The sequence below is a fragment of the Artemia franciscana genome, chromosome 3 (genome assembly GCF_032884065.1).
Source record: "Artemia franciscana chromosome 3, ASM3288406v1, whole genome shotgun sequence".
NCBI classification, from domain to species: Eukaryota; Metazoa; Arthropoda; class Branchiopoda; order Anostraca; family Artemiidae; genus Artemia; species Artemia franciscana.
In genome coordinates this window covers 10512513-10534727 of record NC_088865.1, presented here as the reverse complement: position 1 = coordinate 10534727, position 22215 = coordinate 10512513, and the positions used below count along the sequence as shown (strand labels likewise).

At 34.5% G+C, this 22215-nt stretch overlaps 2 protein-coding genes across 3 annotated transcripts in view; both read left to right on the top strand.

Annotated features, from left to right (window-relative positions):
* Positions 1 to 1569: 1569 nt before the first annotated feature.
* On the top strand, positions 1570 to 2253 carry LOC136025449 (E3 ubiquitin-protein ligase RNF115-like). Its single transcript, XM_065701479.1, has one exon. It carries the CDS (start codon positions 1570 to 1572, stop codon positions 2251 to 2253), a length of 684 nt encoding a protein of 227 aa, XP_065557551.1.
* A 467-nt stretch (positions 2254 to 2720) lies between these two features.
* The window catches only part of LOC136024869 (zinc finger protein 664-like), a 37110-nt gene continuing 17615 nt past the window's right edge, over positions 2721 to 22215 (top strand). Inside the window, exons 1-4 of one of the 2 annotated variants that reach the window (XM_065700391.1) lie at positions 2721 to 3918; positions 16461 to 16637; positions 17582 to 17704; positions 20673 to 20855. In XM_065700391.1, coding sequence (XP_065556463.1) covers positions 16544 to 16637; positions 17582 to 17704; positions 20673 to 20855 — 400 coding nt within the window. In that variant the 5' untranslated portion in view covers positions 2721 to 3918; positions 16461 to 16543. The remainder of the gene's footprint in view (positions 3919 to 16460; positions 16638 to 17581; positions 17705 to 20672; positions 20856 to 22215) is intronic. The other variant, XM_065700390.1, reaches the window with a different exon arrangement.

The following is a 22215-nucleotide window of genomic DNA, read 5'->3' as shown; positions in this document are numbered from 1 at the left end:
CAAGGTTATTTCTTCTAACCATTGCCTTTTAATATAAAATCAAGTTAATAAAAATACAGTTCAATGTAAAAATATTGACATTGTTTTAAATGTTTTTTTCTGTTAATTACAAAAGAAAGTAGATGTGACAAATTATTGATGTGAGTAACAATGTTATCGAAAAATGTGGTTTTTTGTAAAAAGTTGATGATATTAAAAAAAGTAATTTCAAAAGGCCCTAGATGTGGCAATTTCCTTTGAAAAGAGCCAATAAATAGCTCTCTTCGATGTTCCAGTGCCAACCTATCTGCAAGGGAAAAAAATATTCCGTTGATGCGGAATATAAAAGTTCAAGAAACTTATCTTGTTTTTGAAGCCAATAGATTTTCCTTGTTTTTCAAGCCATTGGACAGCAAGTTTTCCATATATGGTTTTTGGGCAAGGCTTTTCTAATAGTGTACTTTTTGTTTTGATGTGACACTCTTTTCGGCAGTTATGGGCTATTATATTTCTTAGTATTGGACGTGATCTTCTCTTATAGGTTGCTAGAAAACGCTATAACCCTTATACGACATACCATATCAGAATAGTAAGAGGAAGCCTACCACCGTTTAAATCTTGGTAGAGCTACAGTGTAAGTAGTAAGTACCATCCCTCTCCCCTTCTCAAATTTTTCAGCAGTTCTAATAGCCCCAGGGAATTCGGCAGTAGAGTAACCCAAACATGCCATAAACTCCAGACACTTCTGATGCATAATTTCTTGTCAAAACATATGCGATTTTCGTTATCTTATATACAAAAATACAGTTTTGTCAAAAATTCTATTCATTTTACCGTTTTCTTTTCTTAATTACAAAAGACCCTAGGTATAGCAATTTTCTTCCGAATGAGAATCTCATTATTATGTTTTAGATCATTGCTTCCAATGCGAAAAAGTGATTTTCCGTGTTACTCAGGGTTTAGACAATGTTTTTCTTAAGTAGAGTTTTTCAGTATTAGTAATGCCGTTGGGGAAGTTGTCATTTTGATTCGACAACATTTTTCAAAAGTTTCAAGCTATTTTTGAAATTTCCTTATTAGATTTTCTTTTATCAAGTTTTCGTAATTAAACTCTGTTAAAGATTAATCAAAATCATAGCTACCATTCCGATATCAGCTTCAAATGACAATTCTTCTTCACTTGACAATTTTATTTTGTTTTATGTTTTCGGTTACTTTGAGATCATTTTTTGCTAGATCGCGGCACATATCACAGCTATGAAAAAACTAAACACACTAACTTGTGGTTCCAATATTAAAATTCAGGTTAGAAAAACCATAACGTCATAAACATTCATTGTGTCATTAACCATAACATAACGTAATTGCAGTTTGCTGACTAAAATATTCAGTTTTTCCTGGGCATGTTTTTAAAATGAAAAGTAGCATAATTATCTAAGTCTTGTGCAGCTTTTTAAACACTAAATCAAAATACTTGCTAGTGACCTGGCAAATAAAAAAAAATCAGAATAGAAATAGTACAATGTATCAAAAACATATATCTGCATTGAGATTATCAGTATACACAGAATCTATAGCAAAATCTTAAAAATGACTGACGCACGAGTAGAAATCAGACATTATTATTGCTATGAATGTGAAGCATTCTTTTATCTATCTATGATAGACAGAGACCCTGAGGATTACACATGTCCTTTTTGTTTGAAAGGCTTTGTTCAAGAAGTATCAATGCCTTTGCATCAGCAAAGTGCTCCACTCGAGATGTATACACCACATATACCATCCAGACATATGATGGACATAAGACATATCCTAGGATTTTTTTTCGCTGATGAGGGCCTAAGCTTTACAGGGAACTCTCGAGACTATGCATGGGGAAATCAAGATCTCGACAGGATTATAGCAGAACTCTTCAATCAAGCAGAGGAGAGTGGGCCCCCTCCAATGCCAAAGGAGAAAATTCAAAATCTTGAAAGAGTCAAAATTGCAGGGAGCGAAGATCACCAGTGTACTATTTGTTATGAGTCCTATAAACTTCAAGAAAGTGTCACAAAGCTCCCCTGCGACCATTTATTCCATAACGATTGCATTGTTCCTTGGCTAGAACTCCATTGCACTTGTCCAGTGTGCCGCAGGTCATTTTTAGAAGAAGAGGAAAAAACATGCATAATGAATCCAGCTGATTATCGAATTCAAGCAGAAGAAGGTATTAGTCAAGAATTAGATAATAGATTATCGAGATCCAATCCATGTACAGACTGGGACTTAGACTGAGGCTGACTGTGGCTGGTTGACTAATCAAAAGATCTGGAGAATTCACACATTGTTGACGTACACATATTTTTTCTGTTTTAAAAGAACTTACATATGAAATTCTGTCTTATTTATTTGATAACATGAAGTAGGCTGGCTGGATCGATTGGTATAGAGTAGTTAAAGTTTTGAGAGCAAGGTTAATTTTTTTATAAATCTTAAACCATTTGTCGATTTAATAAACTTAAAAAAACATATGCTACCCAGACAAAAAAAAATAACGATAAACATACGACTGCATTCAAATATGCACTAAAACTATACACTCTACTCCCAGCAAGCCGAAGAACACCCATTATATAAAATACTAGCTATTCGCGCCACACCAACAGCTAGTTGGTGGGGACGCTTCGCGCCCCCCAAGCCCCCCCCCCCGCGCTTGTAAGTCGTTACGCGCCGTATTAGTTACGCGCCATTGTAGTTGTGTCCCTGTGTCCCATCTGTGAATATAGATAGTTCTTTTCCATTTTCTCTACCACTCTATATTAATCAAGTATTCAATAATACAATCTATACCAACATGTTTTTTCAGTTTTTTTTTTTAATGATTGCCATTGAGCTGTGTTTTTTCTTATTTTCTCTTTTTTCCTCTTTTATTTTTTTTTCAGTTTTTTCTTTTTTTTAGTTGCTAATCGAATTGGGAATTGCAATCTTTTAAATGGAAAAGACCGTTGGAATCATGGGAATGCGAGGGATAAGAACAGCCTCACCCTCAGAATGCCCTGTCAAGATTGCTGGACGTCTTTGTTCTTGGGTGCCAGAATCGCTCGTTCACTTAGCAATTTATGATTTTTATAATTGGTTAGAATATTCGGGAATACCTTTTCAACCAAATCATTTTTTGACGTCACTAAATTACAGAATTCAGGAGGCAGTTGTATACGTCCTGAAATTGAGTCAACTGGGAACATTCCGTTTCCAATTGTCAGCAACTGATCTTAAAATGTTTCACCGGAGTGATTGTTTTGCAATTAGACACGCATATTTAAAGTTAATTTTAATGTATTTACGTGTGCCCATAATTAAGAATTTTTCAGGCAAGCATTTATTTCATCCGCAGGTGTCGATCTAGGAATAATAGGTAATTTTTTGCCTGAAATCTCCCGCAAGCAATATTAATGTGCTGCAAAAGGGTTTAGAATGTCCTCGCAAATCTTGCAATGATCGCTCGAGAGCCTTGAGCGATTTTTGTGCGCCATTGTACACTCTTCCCAAACAATAAGTTTGCATTGCTGCAATACTTTACCCATCCCAGATGATTTGGAAATGTTGCACGTGGATCAGGTGGGCAACTTCACTTGCCTTGGTAGTATTATCAGTAAAGATGGTGGGAGCAGTGAAGTTGGTAAAAGTAGTAAAAGTTTTTTAGGCATCAGAATTTTTTTTAAGGAACAGATTAAGGAAGCTTGAAAAAAAATCCGCTTACTATAACGGACAGATACTAAAAAAAAATAGATGGCGTTCTGGTTAACATTTCAAAGCTTAAGTAAAAAGAAGAAACGAAGAATTTAAATCAAAAATCCAAGGAATATTGCTAGTTGGCATAGCTCTTTGACACGGTTTGTTGATCAAATCAAAAAGGGTTCAACCCATTGTTGTTCTTAACGCCTAAAAACTTGTTTTGCGGTACATTGTTTGTCTTTTGGTTTGCTTTGACTGATATAGTGCTTGCTGCTGTGTCCTCTAATCTTGCTTAGACCTACTTCAACTATCAAATTTCAACTTGTTGAGACTGTTATTCAACCTAATTTTATCCTCTGACGCTTGTTGCAGTTCCTGATATTGATTTATTTTGCTTGCTTAATTTAGTGTTGTCTGAGGGTTCCTAGCAGGGGCATAATTTGCTATGGGGAAAGGGGAGGGGGCAGCTGCTCCCTCCAGACCCAAGTTTACCCTAGCTAAAATTTGGTTTGTGAAAAAAATCTTGCCAAACTTAGGATAATTGTGTATGATTTAATTAGGCTATCAAGAGAAACAGGTCAATTTTCTATAGTAATAGGCTATGCCTATATATGATTAAATATTAAAAAAACAAGTTTTCTGAAATGAAAGTAAGGAGCAACATTAAAACTTAAAACGAACAGAAATTACTCCATATATGAAAGGGGCTTTTCCTCCTTGACACCCTGCTCCTTGTGCTAAAGTTTTTATTGTTTTAAAAAGTAGAGTTGCAAGAAAGAATCAAACTTTAGTACATGGAGCGGGGAGTTGAGGAGGAAAAGTCCCTTTCATATTTGGAGTAATTTCTGTTTGTTTTAAGTTTTAATGTTGCTCCTTACTTTCATTTCAGAAAACATGTTTTTTATATTTAATTTCTGAAAGTTTTTGAATTAATGCATTCTGATTTTGGCTCTCTGTACATAAATTATTAAAATGAAATTTGCATATTAATTCTTTTTTTGGCAAAATGGCTTTCTCTTAGTTTTGATCAGACAATTTTGAGAAATAAGGGGTGGGGAAGGAGGCCTAGTTGCCCTCCAATTTTTTGGTTACTTAAAAAGGCAACTAGATCTTTTAATTTTTAACAAACGTTTTTATTAGTAAAAAATATATGCAACTTAAGAATTAACTTACATAACAAACTTTTATATTCTTATATTTTTGATTATATATATGAGGGGGTTAGTCCCCTTGTTAATACCTTGCTCTTCATACTAAATCTTGTTTTGTCCCAATTCTTTAAGAATGACCCCTGAATCAGAAAGGCCATAGAATAAATAGTTGAAATTACTTAAAAATTTTTTAGCATAAAGAGCAAAGTATTTAACTCCTCCTAAATACCTTGCTCTTTATGCTAAAGTATTTTTAGAACCCCTCATATGAGTAATAATCTCTGTTTGTTTTAAGTTTTAATGCTTCTCCTTACTTTCAATTGAAAAAACTTTTTCATGTTATATTTTCATTGTTTTTTTTTTAATAGTAATGCTAAAAAATCCTGTGCCCTTTTCATTGAATTTCTCTTCCTCCATGAAATATTCCTCCAAGGAAAGATCCTCCCATACAGCCCCCTCCCCTGAACCCCACACCCAAACCAAAAAAATCCCCTGATAATGTTGGTACACTTCCCAGTTATCATTACTGTATTTAAACATTGGTCAAAGTTTGTAACTTGCAGCCCCTCCCCCAGGGACTGTGGGGGGTAAGTCATCCCCAAAGACATAGTTATTATGGTTTTCGACTATGCTGAACAAAATGGCTATCTCAAAATCTTGATCAATTGACTTTGGGAAAAAAATGAGTGTGGGAGGGGGCCTAGGTGCCCTCCAATTTTTTCGATCCCTTAAAAAGGGCACTAGAATTTTTCATTTCCGTTAGAATGAGCCCTCTTGCAGCACTCTAGGACCACTTGGTTGATACAATGACCCATGGGGAAAAAAAAACAAATAAACACGCACCCATGATTTGTCTTTTGGCAAAAAATACGAAATTCCACATTTTTGTAGATTGGACCTTGAAATTTTTTCTACAGGGTTCTCTGATATGCTGAATGTGATGGTGTGATTTTCGTTAAGATCCTATGACTTTTAGGGGGTGTTACTCCCTATTTTCCAAAATAAGGCAAATTTTCTCAGACTTTTAACTTTTGATGACAAAGAATAAATTTGATGAAACTTATATATTTAAAATCAGCATAAAAATCCGATTCCTTTGATATATCTTTTAGCATTGAAATTCCGTTTTTTAGAGTTTCATTTACTATTGAGCCAGGCCGCTCCTTACTACAGTTTGTTACCACAAACTGTTTGATTCATTCTTCACTGTCATTTTCACTTGATTTGGGAAAATTGGCTCCAAATTTGCCCCCCCCCCAAGATTTTGACAAGTGGTTTGTACACTAGACTTGAAATTGTGAAAAAGGGGGGTTTGAGTCTTAATGTTGCTGGTTATTTTGTTTGGAACAGGGCTTAATGGCTTGACTATGTAAGTTCAGTAGAGACAATCAAACTCTAAATGGGCACCTAGAGCAATCTGCAGGAAAACAAAAGAAAGTATAGGATAATATTCTCCCATACATGTACTGTATTCCTGGCCAAAAGCTAATGAATCAGAAGATGAGTAACAGCACAAAACTAACTATTAGTCAGCAAGTAAAAGAGTTTTTATTTTACATTTCCTCTACTTGTATTTATTTCATTTTTTGTGAGTTTTATAGTAATTATTTGACTATTGTTTGGTAAATATATGACAGTCCATATTATTGACTTACCAATAAAGTGAACATGCCACTCAATGCCTTTTTTATGCTCCTTATGAATATAATAATTACTTCTATTGCAAATTCAAATTTATGCACTTCATCTTACCTTATTCATCCTAATCCATCTGAGAGCTTTAAGGTCTTCCAGACCTGTAGTGCTCAAGAGGGGTATCTGGGAGTTGATGAGAGGCTCTTTCTGGTTATTGTGGCTGAATTTTTGGCAAGTGGGGCAGTTTGTGATATGAGGTTCAATGTTGATGTTCATCTTTGGCCAGTAGATGAGCATCCTGGCATGTTGTTTCATTTTTTCTGTGCCAAGGTGAGAGACATAGAGCTGCTTTAGAATTCTTTATTGCAATTTCAAGGGGATAACTATCCTTTCACCCTTAAAAATGATGCCATACTGATATGACAGTTCATGCTGAAAATTCAAGTATGTCAGAAGATCAGTAGTACATTGCTTTCTAGTGTTAGGCCATCCACTTTGGATGACTTCCTTAAGAAGAGCCAATTGTTCATCTTTTTTTGTATAGTCTTATTTCCTCAAGTCTTGTTGCTTACAGGAAGAATTTGTGTAACTTGGTGGACATATACTCCAGTTTGTCTATGGAGCTTCATTGTCAGGGAGGTTTAGTCTTGATAGTGTGTCAGCAACTGCAATTTGTGTCCCTGGTCTGTACATAAACTCAAGATCATACAGTAGAATTTGCAGCATCATTTATTGTGTTCTAGCAGGGGCTTTTTTAAGGAGATTCCAAAGGATAGTCTCAAGTGAATGGTGGATTGACAAGGTATATGCATATTTGTAAACTGCCATTCTCTTTTTCTACTTCTACCATTGAAATCATTAGGTCTGGAGATCTTTTCAATTATTCGCTCAACTTCTATGCAATTTAGTTCAGCTTCCAATTTGTCTTGGAGTGATGATGGGATTCTTCTTGTTGGGTATGCAGTAGGGGTGATGCCATCCTTTAGGTATAAATGCCATTCTCCATCAAGCTTTCCTATTCCTTGAAAGATGTTGTTTTAGCTGTTGATTATTTTTTTCACTTCTGTTCTGTTAATTGCATGGAATTTCACCAGCCTTACTGGCTTTCAGAACTAGTTTGATTATGTTCAAGTCTGTACTTGACCTGAAACCAAGAATTGGCATCTAGTCAGTTTCTACAATGAAAGAGGGTAAGGTTTCAGCTTTGTTTGAGTGGTGCTTAAACTTAAGCTGGCACACACCTCTGACAGGGATTTTTGATCCACAGTAACTAGCGAGTCTCTGGATACTTTGAGTTAGTGGTGGATGATGTGGCAAGGTGTCAGAATATTTGGCAGGTAAGATATTAGCTTTTGCTCCTGTGTCTACCTTGTATTTTACAGGCAATGAGTGATTTACCTCTATTGTGGTGAGAAGTTTGTCCTTTTCAATACAGATTTTGTTTTCTATGGTATATAAAAAGATATTGTCATCTTTTTCACTGTTGTTGGTTGGGTTATCCTTGAACTCTGCTACTGCATTAACAGATTTGCTGCTCTTACACATGTGTGAAAAGTGGTTTAGCTTTTTACACTGAGCAGGTTTTGCTTCTTACAAGACAAATGTGGCTGGGTGAGTACATTCCTCCACAAACATAGCACTCCTTAGGTTTCCTGGGTGTTGCTGATACCTTTTAACTTTTGGAATGGATGTTTGTATTTGTGAATAGCATCTATTTCCATCTTTATTTGGTGGGGTTCTTGCTCTTCATATGTTCTTAGCTGTTTCTGGGTTGTTTGGCAGGACTCACACTTTTCAACAGCTGATGCAAGTGCTAGAGCATCACCCTCTAGAAGAAGTATTTCTGTCATTTTGGGTCCCTGATGCCACTTACTATTTTGTCTTGGACCAACTCATCAGCACTTGCATAGTTGCAAGCTTTCACCAGTAGTTTTAGTTCTGTGATATACTTATCCATGCTTTCTTCTTCATACTGGCTACATTTCAAGGAAATGCACTGTGATTGGTGCAGCCTATTCACGGAACTTCTGCAGGTAACTTTTTCTGTTGTTGTTTCTGCTTCAGTGGGGGTAAAAGTGTTGAATATATGGCGCCCTTTTTCTCCAGCCCAGATTAGGAGGTAAGTGCATTTGCTCTCCTGTGTCTTCCCTGACAGGGGTCCCAGAAACATGAGTTCAACATGTTGTTCAAAGCATTTCCATTCATCACCAAGGGAGGCTAAATCCCAATTGATGCTTGGTGCTTTTGTGTCCATCTTTTGACACCATGTAGAATTCTACTAGATGATTAGTTAATTGGCCCCAGGCACCTATAACAAAAAGCATAATAATCAACTGCAAGCTGGCATTAGTGTGATTCACATGCATATAGGCTATTGTATCACCCCATATCACTTACCTCTTGTGTTGCTGAACTAATTGAGACAGTTGTAAAACAAAGAATTTTAACCCCATTGTTGGATCACATCAAAGTTGATCAACTTAGCTGGGACGTTTGATAAATCAGCTTTAAAAACAAAAATCCACTTTATGCAATGCTTTTAGATATGGACTCATTTGACAGAGTTGATATAACACAACTAATTAGAAAGCTATGTATGTATATATGTAAATATTTATTTCCCATCAAAAGAAACAGATGGAGTATAAGATAAAAAAGCAAAAAAACACACTACAAAAGAATACACAAACACAGGAAAAATAAAGAACAAATGGATATCTAACTACAAAAAACAAAACCTATTGCCTCAATATAATTGCCCAAGGATGAGTAACAATATTAGGGTTATATCTGGAGATCTGTGCTATTATTGCTTCATTAGGGTTGATAATCCTATACCGACTTGTCACAATATGGTTACTTGTCCATGCGGAAGTTGTAAGAGGTACTTTGCATATTAATAACATGTAGACCAGAATTCATTCTTATCTTCCTTTTTGAATATCTTCCAAAAGAAACTTAAATACAGATAATGGGGTAGTGCCATTGCATTATACAGATGGGCCAAAATCCGCCAATCAAACTGACGCTTATAAACTACAACACGGCTATACGCTAAAGAGATCCATTTCTGCAGATGACTCTGCAAAAGATGATGCATTTCAAGCATAGACCAACCAATAGGGATCCCCAAATAAACTATGTGTTTGGCAATTCAAACAGTAGCACCATCCAGCCTAACATCAACAGCAGACCCTTGCTTAGCATTAAACAACAACACATCTGATTTCTTTTCATTAAACTGAAGGCCTATTTTTCCTTATTCTACTTGAAACTGGATAAAATTCTCCTCTAAACCAGAAAGGAGGCAGCTCAGATTAAGTACATCATCTGCATAGCTTATTAATGATAGATCAATCCCTCTCAGAACGTATGTCATAATTGACTTAGATTGCAGTTTAACGATGCTGTTATTAAATGCATTAGGTGATGTCAATGCACCCTGCCTTACACCTTTTTTAATGGCAAGCACCAGGTTATTTGTCAGGTTTAGTGTTGTTGGTAGCTTAAGCCTATCTTTTAAATTTTGATACATATCGTATAAAGGGTTTAACATGCTTGGGTCAACACCTGCTAGGCCCATATCTAAAATAATCTGCTCATGAATTAGTGAATCAAAGGCCCTTCTGACATCATGTGCAGGAAGAGAGCTATGCTCTCACCACTTTTCTCAGCATCTATCAAGGCTGAAACAAGAGCAGAAAGAGCATGGCCACAACCTAGACTAGGCTGAATACCAAATTGATGGTCTGGAACTGTGCATTTTGACCACAGTTCATCAACAATAAGTGCCTCAAATAACTTACAAAAAACTGTAGCCACAGTTATAGGTCAGAATGACGAGCACTGGCTAAGAGGCTTTCCTTTTTTAGGCACAGGTGTTAATGTTCCTATTGAAAAAGGATCAGGCACTATACCCAGGTTAAAAATCATTTGAAAAAGCAGGGCAAGGTGTTCAAGGAACAACTTGCTACAAAACTGCAAGTGCTGATTTGATATACTATCACAACCAGGCGATTTCTTTTTTTTAGTTTTCTAATAGCAGTATGGATAGAACACCTCAAAATTATAACACCCAGACTGTTTTCTTCTTGCTTACATGAGAAGAAATCATCCAGTTTCACACCAAAACTTTTTGTAGCCTGATATCAGGAGCCAAAAATTCATTTCTACAATGCTGAACCCAATTATCTCGAGATATTGAGGTCATTGTTACATGAGATCTTTCTTTAAACAATGAAGACCAAAGTTTATTTGGGTGGGTAAGGATAGCCTAAGATGAAGAACGAATAATTGCACTATGGTGTAGTGAAAGTTCTTCTGAAAGTTTTTAAATTTTTTAAATCTTCATTTAAACTGAAGAAAATATGTCATTTGAATCCTTTAATTTTAAGATATTGTAAATTGGGTTTATATGAATATCTACAGTATCTTTATTTAAAGCAAGGTCTCTATTTAAGGATTTTTTAAAAATTTCAATTGCCTTCCCAAAGGAATTGTGGAAACTATTTGCTTCAAACATTTTATTTTGCATCATCAAAAATAACTAAATAATCTGTAGTTTTACAATGTGGAGGGCCAAAGCAGATTCAATGTATTCATTTTTATTTTAATTTTTATCTTGTGTTCATGCTAATGAACACGGAGCTTATGATTACTCTTCCCTCTGGAGAATATCCCCGAATGAGAATTCCCGCTCCCCTGTAGAAATCACCTATTCCCCCCCGGATAATTTCATATCTTTGTTAGAAGGGACATGGAAATTTCTACCCTCATATTTAAGTCAGATGTAATTATATTGCATTGCCTATAGTAAAGACCCATAAGGGTTTAAAATATTAATATTTGTTCGTTATTTTTTTCCCATAGGCACTTCATGTTTAAGGTCAAATAAATTTCGGATGGGGATCAGTCAATTGGAAATCTGAAGTTCCAAATCCTTCTACAATTCTCTAAAGTGTGGCCTGCTTGTCATCCAATTGCTACTGAATATGTTGTTACTGAATACAGTGACTTTAAGAAATACTTATTCTATTTTAATGGCCCTGTGTTCCCCCAGTTGTTTGAAATAATCTCCAGATAAATACACAATTATTTCTAAGGAAGAGACAAGGGGAGGTTGGAAGTTGAATTTGGTATATAATCTTTGGACTCAGCACTGTCCTAGTGCTGAGATATTATCATGAGCACAAGATTACCAAAGGGATAAACTATGCTGTTCATTAAATTGATGAAATTCTAGATGAAGGGGCATTACCTTTTCTAAGCCCAGAGAGACGATAATCATCAAACAAAAGCAGTACAAAAGCGCTACTATTAAAAGTTCTAGTGCCCTTTTTAAGAGTCAAAAGTGATTGGAGGGCAATCAGCCTTTCCAATTTTTCTTCCTGAAGAAGACTGTGTAAATATAAAACAAACAGAAGTAAATTTCAAAAAAATCTTTTTCCACATAAAAGTATCACAAATCAGCATTGATAAATTAATTAAAACCCAAAAAGATAAGAAATCACAATAAATAACAAAGTCAAATTCAAAATGAGCAGAAAGTAACATGAGTAGGGCTTAAAACCTCTATGCCTTTCCAAAGCTGGAACATAATTTGCACTGCACTGAAAACAATACAGATAAATGTGTATTGTCAGTTTAATATAAATATGCTGATGTTTGTTGGTTAAACTACTAATAATATATGATTTATTAAAGCTATGAAAGTGGAAACATCTAAAAAAATTAATATATATATATATATATCATAAATATCCATATTCTACATGAAACTGGATAAAATTTTCCTCTAATATATATATATATATATATATATATATATATATATATATATATATATATATATATATATATATATATATATATATATATATATATATATATATATATTATATATATATATATATATATATATATATTTATATATATATATATATATATATATATATATATATATATATATATATATATATATATATATATATATATATATATATATATATATATATATATATATATATATATATATATATATATATATATATATATATATATATATTAATGGGGTTAAGGGGGAAGGCCTCGACTGAGTCTGTTGATTTTGAATTCAAAATCAAGTAGTTGTGGGCAGCAAGCCATGGTTAGTTGTTGACAAAGCCAAGACAGATAGTTTGATGGAGTGAGAGGCAAATTCTGGGTTAAGACCAAATTAGGATTATATATAAATGATGTTAGTTCATTTGTTAATTATGGATTATGAAGTTTTCAGCACTTGGCGGTACTCTTCTATCAAAAAGGGTCAAAATCCTGCACAGACGGTCTCAAGCTTATTACCTCCAGCTCATTATATATTCATGCCTACAGGTATTATGATATTACGGGGAGGTAAGCCACTGAAGATAAATCAGCTAGGGAGAGGTTTTTCAGCCCAAAACGACCACAAAAACAGACTAAGCTCTGAAGACTTATCCGTTAATTAGAGCCCCGTGCGACTGCTATGTCGTTTATTAGGCTATAATTTCCTTGTGGAGTGCCACTTCTCAAGTGGGGATAGAGTTGACTGAAGGTTCCCAGTCTTGCAGGTACCCCGAAAGGGTCGAGACAGCCCTTTGTAGAGGCTGTTGTCCATCTATCTAGATCTTAATCTTACACCTTACTCCAGTTGTCCTTCTATAGAGGATCCTTCCATGATGATGTTCTGCATATCTATGCAATTTAACCCATTACTAGGAGAAGGTTTGTAATTCACGGGACGTTTGCAGACGCTGGTGAGCCCTGTTGAGCGTACATTTAAGGGTACCTTCTTCCTCCTCCACCTGTATATATGGCCCCAGGTGAGGGTGTCCCAGTTTGTTTTTTTTATGGACCTTCAAGGACAAGGTCCCCCTTGGTCCATGTCTCCTATAGAGTTATCCTACATGTCTGTAGGGTATTCCCCTAGCGCCATCTGGGGACACGCTGAATGGCTTGGGAAAGGCCCCTACCGAGCAGTAGACTCATAAATCAACTTTTTCAAAAAAAAAAAACATATTCCTGACCTCTACCTAACCAAAGTGTTTCCTGGCAATTCAAGTTCCCTTGGCAACTTTACTTCCTTAGATTAGTCTTCCTGGCCAGCTGGCACATAAGGTGAAAACAGTAATTTTTCAAGATAACCTCTCGAGTGTTGCAGGCCAAATACCTTCCATTGACGGTATGAACAGTGCAGTACCCTTCTCCATACATCATAATGTGGTCAATTTTTGCCTTCCATGCCTTCTGATTCTGAAGGAGACCCAGTACCGCACACCGTAAGGGAGGTGACCTTTGCCCATGCATCCCATATAACCCAACATTACCCATTGACTACTTTTTTTGGTCATGAGTGGTTTTTTCATTTTTTCCACGGATGAAAGCAATTGTAATCTTGTCACTCCACTTAATTTTAAGGGTGCGTCTATGCCCATTGTTCTCAAACTCCTGGATTTTCAAGCTATTTTAATTTAATGACCAAGCTTCATCTATAGATCCATAGTTTCAGTATCTTAGACCTAGCTGCTCTAGTGCTACTACTATCGTTACCACTAATACAACACTAACACTGCAGCTATTACCACCAGGAGAGTGTTAACTGTCGTTAACACTCTCCTATTACCACCACAACTACGGTGATACTAGTACTCTGAAGGCTAAGTCTATGAAGATAAAAAAAAAATCACTGAAAGTAAGGAGTGACATTAAAACTTAAAACAAACAGAAATTACTCCGTATATGAAAGGGGCTGTCCCCTCCTCAACTCTCTGCTCTTTATGCTAAAGTTTTTACTTGTTTTAAAAAGTAGAGTTGTAAGAAAGAGTCTAACTTTGGGGTAAAGAGCAGAGCGTTGAGGAGGGGACAGCCCCTTTCATATACGTAATAATCTCTGTTTGTTTTAAGTTTTAGTGTCGCTCCTTACTTTCAGCTAAATAAAATTGTTTTTAAAATTCAATTTCTGAAAGTTTTTGAATAAATGCAGGTTTTGATTTTGGATCACCGTGTATGAATAATTAAAACGAAATTGTGATATTAATTTTACCTTTTTTTTGGCTGAATGGCTTTCTCAAAATTTTGATCGGACGATTCGGAGATAAAAGGGGTGGGGGAGGGGTTCTTGTTGCCCTCCATATTTTTGTTACTTAAAAAGCCCACTAGAACTTTTAATTTTCTTTACAAACTATTTTATTAGTAATAAATATTATATAACGAATTAACCTACGTAACGAGCTCCTGTGTTCGTATATTTTATTACGTCTATGAGGGGGCTCACCCCCTCTTCAATACTCCGTTTTTTACGTTAAAGTTCAAATTTTGTTCTAATTCTTTAAGAATGACCACTGAATCCCAAAGAGCGTTTGATTAGAATAAATAGCTTTTTTGAAATTACTAAAAATACTTTAACGTAAAGAGCGAAGGATTAAGGAGGGTACGAACCCCCTCATGTACATAATAATTTCTGTTCATTTTAAGCTTTAATGTTGCTCCTTACTTTCAGTTGAAAAACTTTTCATTGTTTTTCGAACAATAATGGTAAATTCACCCCCCCCTTTATAGAAATTCTCTTCCCCCATGATAAATTCCTCCATGGAAAGATCCCTCCATACAACCCTCTCCCCCCGACCCCCTATCAGAAAAAATCCCCACTGAAAATGTCTGTATACTTCCCAGTAACCAATGCTATATGTTAACAATGGGAAAATTTCTAATTTGCAGCCTTCCTCGGGGACTGTGGGGGATTAAGTCGTTCTCAAAAACATAAATATTTCGACTATACTGAACAAAACGGCTATCTCAAAATTTTGATCCGGTGAATTTGAGGGGGGGGGGAGAATGAGCGGGGTAAAAGGCTTAGTTGCTCTCCAATTTTCGGTCATTTAAGAAGCGCGCTAGTAATATTAATTTCCGTTAGAATGAGCCCTCTTGTGCTTTTCTAGGACCAATGGGTCGATACGATCACCCCTGGGCAAAAACAAATAAACAGGCATCCTTGATCTTTCTTTTGGAAAAAAATAGAAAATTCCACATTTTTGCAGAGGAGCTTGAAACCTCTACAGTAGGGTTCACTGATGCGTTGAATCTGATGATGTGTGATTTTTATTAAGATTATATGAATTTTGAGGGATGTTTCCCCTTTTCTTTGAAAATAAGGCAATTTTTTGCAGGCTCGTAGATTTGATCAGTAAGACTAAACTTTGGGAAACTTATATATTTAAAATCAACATAAAAATCCAATTCTCTGATGTATTTATTTGTATATTCCATTTTTTAGAGTTTCAGTTACTATTGAGCCGGGTTGCTCCTTACTTACAATTCCTTACCATTCCCTGTTTGAAAATTTGAGAGAATATTGATAAGAAAATCGAACTCACAAAACACACTAGGTGTATTTAGATTGTCAAAAAAGCATTTCTTAAGCATTGGTTTGTGTATTAAGTTGGAATTCTCACAGAATGTTTACAGGGGAAGAGCAAATGATCTAAAGGCAGTATGTGCACGCTACTACTAATGCTACTACCGTAGCTACATTTACTAGTTTTACTGCTACTGTTACTATTGTTCCAAATACTTCTTCTATTGCATCTATTTGTAAGGCTAAGAACATTAAGAGGGAAATTTCAAGAAGTATATGAATATACAGGTTATTAAAAGTGCATATTGACAATGTCATAGCAATGGGTAATTGTATTAAGTTGAGTTCCAATACTTTTGCCTTGACTACTTTTACATTTATGCCCAGGGGTATAAAGGTGAAATTCTAGATAAGTTTTAAGGAGGTATTTCAGCAATATCTTGAGAATTTTTTGAATTTTGGTTCCCTGCTCTGACAAAAAAAGAACTATTGAGATTTCTAGTGCTTTTGACTATTGAAGGACTTGAATATATGCTTTCAACATATTTAAATAAAATCGGCTTTGCAGTGGCTAAAAGTATATTAGTCATTATAGCTTTTGTATTTTTCAGGGACTTGTGCTTCTACTCAAGTGACTAAAATCTGAGTCCCATATCCAAATTTATATGATACTATTATACTCTTCGTAATTTGCATGAATTCCACTCCAAGATATTTTATGGACTTACCTCAAATTCCAAATATAGCTGAACTCAACATAGTTACTGCAGTTTCTGTTATCAAAAAAGGTAAGTTATACAGTTATATTTTCTGTTACAAAAAAAAAATATACATGTGTATACACTTGGATCTAGCCATTAGAGTTGAGGGATGATAAAAGGAGCTATTTTCTGACGCAAATCACACTTAAACTCAATTTATTAGCCATAATATGTAAGTTTGGTGAGGTAGTTAATCATCTGGTAACGGTATTTTCTGTCAATCTTTTCCGTTTGCACGTAACGAACGTGTGAACAAAATAATATCACCGAAGTGGCGATAATCAGGGGGCGGCAAGAATTTCTATTTACACAGTATAACTAATGTTGAATATAGATGATAATATCAAGCTATAAGACATGTAAGAGAGAGATAAGGTTAGTTAATTTCAGTTGCTTAATTTCAAAAGTCCCTATTTTGTATTTCATGTTTTGGAAACTAATCCACTTAATGCCAAAAAACTCCAATTCATTGGTATTTTGAGTACTCTTCATTGTGGCAAAAAATATTGTTTCTGTGTCCATAGATCTATAAAACGTTTATTTTTTAGCTGTATAGTATTATCCAATATTCTTCTGTTCTTATTTAATGTGTTATCTTTAATATACCCTTATCCTTCTATTTCAATGAGTTTCCTTAAATTTTGTTAATGTTTTGTTTTGTTTCATGTGAAAAAATCTGCAGATATGTATGAATTTTTAGCTCTATTTAGTTATAAAATATTCATTTTTTTATTCAATATGTTATCCTTAATATACTCTTATCCTTCAAGATTTCAATGAATTTCCATATATTTTGTTTGATGTCTCCTGTTTTGTTTTGTTTCATATGAAAAAACCTGCAGATACATTTAAATTTAGTTAAATATTGTATATCAATATATGTGTAATGTCTCTACATTTTTATTTTCAACATAACTAAAACAAAAAGAAGTTATATTTGTTTAGTAAGCCTTGTTATTTTTTTTTTTTAGAGGTTGAAGATGCTTTACTGGGTGACGATGAGAAGCCTTTGAATGGTTTATCCAGCATTTCAGGACCATGTAAAGTTGAATATGATACCCAGGAATTGGGACCCCCAGTTTCTGACAATGAAGGTACATCTTAAGCATTTGGTTTCTGCAGAATTAAATATATCGTATAATATTCTATGAGGTAAAATTAGAACCAAGGGACTTAATCTTAAGGTGGAGCCTGTTTTATCTCGTTCCAATATGCAGGTCTTTGCCAAACAATTGTGGTCTTAAATGAGCGTTTAAAAATTATCTGTTGAACGTGAGTGGGTGAATATTGTCTTCCAAAAAACTTGATAATAAGCCCTAAACTATAGATTTCTTTGTGCTTATTACAATTATCCCTAAATGAATTGATATTTGGTATATCCATCTATTATTTGAAGTGTCTACCAGAAATTTTTTGTTTAACATTAATTTACTAAAACAGTAGATTCAAACAAAAATACAGAATTCATATTGTGCTGTTGGAATCAAAAGCTATAGATCGATTTTTTTTAAACATATAGCTTGCAGCTAAAAGAACAACGAGTCCCATCGGGTTTTGAAAACAAAGAAGAAAGTTTGGTATTTTTATGATATACTGCTCAAGAACAATACTGCTCATGAATACTGCTCATACTGCTCATGAACAACTGCTCAAGTTGTTCATGCACTGTAAACCGGATTCTTTCGCTAGTTTCTTTCACCTTAGCGTGACAAAAGACAAAGAGAAGTGACAGAATAGATGGAAAATACATAGTTTGATTTGTATATTTGCACATTTGGGGGTGGGGGTAAAGTATTTGGATAGTGGGATGTCAAAAAACCATTCTTACTTCATAATATAATATGCAGAATAGTTGCAGCTAACATATTTTGCATGCAGACGGGCTGTACCTTATCTCACCTCCTATTGTGCAAATATATTGCCCAAACTTGTTTCTAAAATGTTATATTTTTATCATACTTAGGTACATCTTATTAGGATTAACCTAACTTCACTTCTTGGGGTATATCATACCCTCAAGAACCCTGGAGGATATATCGTACAAGAATCAAAAATTCTACTAAGGTCTAAAAATATAGGAGTATTCTGGGGAATTTACCCCCATATACCCCCCCCCCCCTCGCGCAAAGAAACTGTCTGGATAGTTCGGCTATGAGGGATTCCAATTAATTTGAAGAAAGGAGTCACATTGAAAATGAAAAAAGATGGATATTTTTTGTGGTTTGGTTTTTCAGAATGAAAAGCAATAAAACTAATAAAACCCATCCTAAAAGAATTTGACTTTATTCCCCTCCCTTCCTCTAATAGTCAACTATCTAACCCAAATCATATATTTCACATGTGTGACTGTTTTCTTCAAATTAACTTAACTGCATACAGGCAGTATTCCGGTATCAAGCTACTGTAAAAAGGCATCAACATTAACGGCATCAAGGTATCTTTAATGGAGAGGTCTGGGACGGCCTCCCACGCCCTTCCTGCCCGATATTTATATATTTACTTATCTTTTATGAGTTTTTTTTCTATTTTGTGTGTCTTCAACCGTATTATACTTTGAAATCATTATTACGATGAGATGTTGATGTTTTTTTTTATGTTTTTGCACTGTCCCAGCCTTACGAGCTCTGCTCTCTGTTGGGGCATAATATTGTTTGTGTATTTTTTGAATTGAATAAAGAAAAAGTTGAGTTGAGTTGAGTTGACTGTTTTCTTTAAATTAACTTAACTGCACACAGGCAGTATTCACGGTATCAAGCTACTGTAAAAAGGCGTCCACATTAACGGCATCAAGGTATCTTTAATGGAGAGTATATGATTATGGCTATATATTTAACCATTAGGCAGGGGGTGAATGTAAAATATAGAGAAGTGCTTTTGGAAATGGCATCAGCGAAAATTGGCGATTTTTTTTTCTTAATTCCAGTTTTTCCTTGAGTGTATTTGCAAATTCAAGTATTTCCTGATATTTGTTTTACGCTTATAGAATGTAAGTCTAATATGTCCCTTGCTAATCCTAGTGAAGGGGTAAAACTCCCTAATTCTTCCGTTATTTTATTAGATTATTTCGAATAGGAACATGTTAGCCTTACCATATTAGTTGGAACGCTTTCTTTTCTTCAACAATTATGAAATTTCACTTCTAGCTAAAGTATGAAGAAGAGTTCAAGTATTAGCTTATACTGAATGTTTTACCTATTTTAAATCCTAGTAACTCCCCAACTCTTTTATAATTTCATTGGATTCTTTAGAGTAGGAACATGTTAACCTTACCATATTAATTGGAACGCTTTCTTTTCTTCAACAATAATGAAATTTCACTTCTAGCTAAAGTATGAAGAAAAATTCAAGTATTTGCTGATACTTGTTTTACGCTTATAGAATGTTTTACCAATTTTATATCCTAGTAACTCCCCAACTCTTTCATAATTTCATTAGATTCTTTAGAGTAGGAACATGTTAGCCTTACCATATTAGTTGGAACGCTTTCTTTTCTATGATAATAATAAAATTTTACTTCTAGCTAAAACATGAACAAGAATTCTAAAATTTTATTATAAATACTGAACTTTGCATTATAATTAAACAACTTAAATTAATTAACTAAAATTCTCTTCTTTGCTTATAAATTCTTCGTTTTTTCTATACCTGTGTTGTCTTATTTATTTTATTATGATATTAGTATTTTATCAAAGTTTTGTCTATATTTTACTTGATTCAAGTCCTTCAGTTGAGGCTTAATTAGGTTGTATTCGCGTTTTACTGCTGACTTTGGAGACTGCGGTCGTCGCCATGAAATTTCTCCCCCCCCCCCCCTACAGTATATAGATATACAATTCGTCATATATATTTGACCTTGGGAGTGGGTTGGTGGTAAAGCAAATTCATATTGAAAATATATTCTTATTTAACCCTTCTCCAGGATCTCTTATTTTATTTATTTCTATGAATTTTTTTGATGTATGTATATATTTACACATGACTAAAAGAAAAAGCATTAGATTTGTTTAGTAAACAAAACTGCTAAATGCTTTCTATGTCTGTTTAATTGAAATTTTATTTTAGAAAATAAAGATGTTTCACCCGTCGACAGTAAGGAGCCCTACCCCTTATTCAAATCTTATTCCAACGAGTTTTTGTCTCCAAAACATGAAAATGTTTCTTGTCTTACTTTACCCAGCAATTCAAGACCATGTAAATTTGAATATGATACCGAGGAATTGGAACCCATATGTTCTGACAACGAAGGTACATCTTAAACATTTGGTTCTTGTAGAATAAATGTATTGGATAATACTGTATGAGACAAAAGTCGGACAGAGGGGCTTAATCTTAAGGTGGAAGTTATTTTATCTTATTCCAATGTGCGGGTCTTATTCCAATTCTAGGGATATTTAGCAAGAATTTATCCTCATGCACTTTCCCCCTGTGGTTTTAAAATTAACTGTTTAAATATTCAGGGAATAAGGGATACCAATTAACTTGACGATAAGGGGACATATAGAAAATTGATAAGAGAGCTGAAGGATCTATTTTAGTGGTTTACTGCTGTAAAAAGTTTTGTTTTAGATATATAGCTAGAAAAACATCTCATATTGATATGTTCATAAACATAAACATATTGACATATTGTAAGAACATAACGAATCAGATTGTATTTTAAAAATACAGAGGAAAGTCTTGTTTTACTCAGCAATGAAATTCTAGGGATTCAGGGGGCATTTACCTTCGTTTACCCCCCCCCCTTTCATCACTGATTTATTAAGATAACTTCGTTGGAATATTTGAGGTATAAGGTGTACCAGTCCGTCATTTCCGAAGACTCTTGAACGAAGACGACAACATATTTTAGACTCCTGGAACTTGTTCTTTTTAATTGTTTGTTTCGTTACGGATTAAAACTTTCAGATCATCTAGTTAATGCTATGCATTTATCTTTCAAGAATCAGTGGCGGAAACAGGGGGCACGGGGGTAACCCCCCCCCATCCTGACATAGTGGGGGATTTTTGGCTGGGACAGCTTGCTCTGGTTTGGGCTAAGACGAAAAGTTTTTTTTTTCGTAATTGGTTTTAATAGGTTTTAATTATTAAGACTGTTTCGTTTTGCAAACAGGTTTGAAACAAGGTTTCAGTTACTTTGGGTGGTCTCTGTTCGATTTCACTAGTGACACATACCGCGAAAAAGTATTTAATTAAATTTAGGTTAATCAAGGTAATCTGTCCGTATTGCCACAAAAGCCAACTGGGAGGTGAAAATCTTCATTTCATAACAACAAAGAGGGGAAATTTAAAATTATAACTTCTTTTTAGATAACTTCGAAGACCACATTGCCTTTCCATGACGAAAGTAAAACAGTTCAAAAAAGGGATGAAACCTTTTTGTTGACAGTGAACAGATATAAAATTTAACTGGATATTTCGAACACATATACAGTGTTCATCATTAGCAGTAAAACTAAATCAATCATGTCTTTTATATGTGTATATGTGTGTATGTGTTCGAAATATCCAGTTAAATTTTATATCTGTTCACTGTCAATAAAAAGGTTTCATCCCTATTTTGAACTGTTTTACTTTTATAACTTCTTTAGGTTGTCAAAATGATATT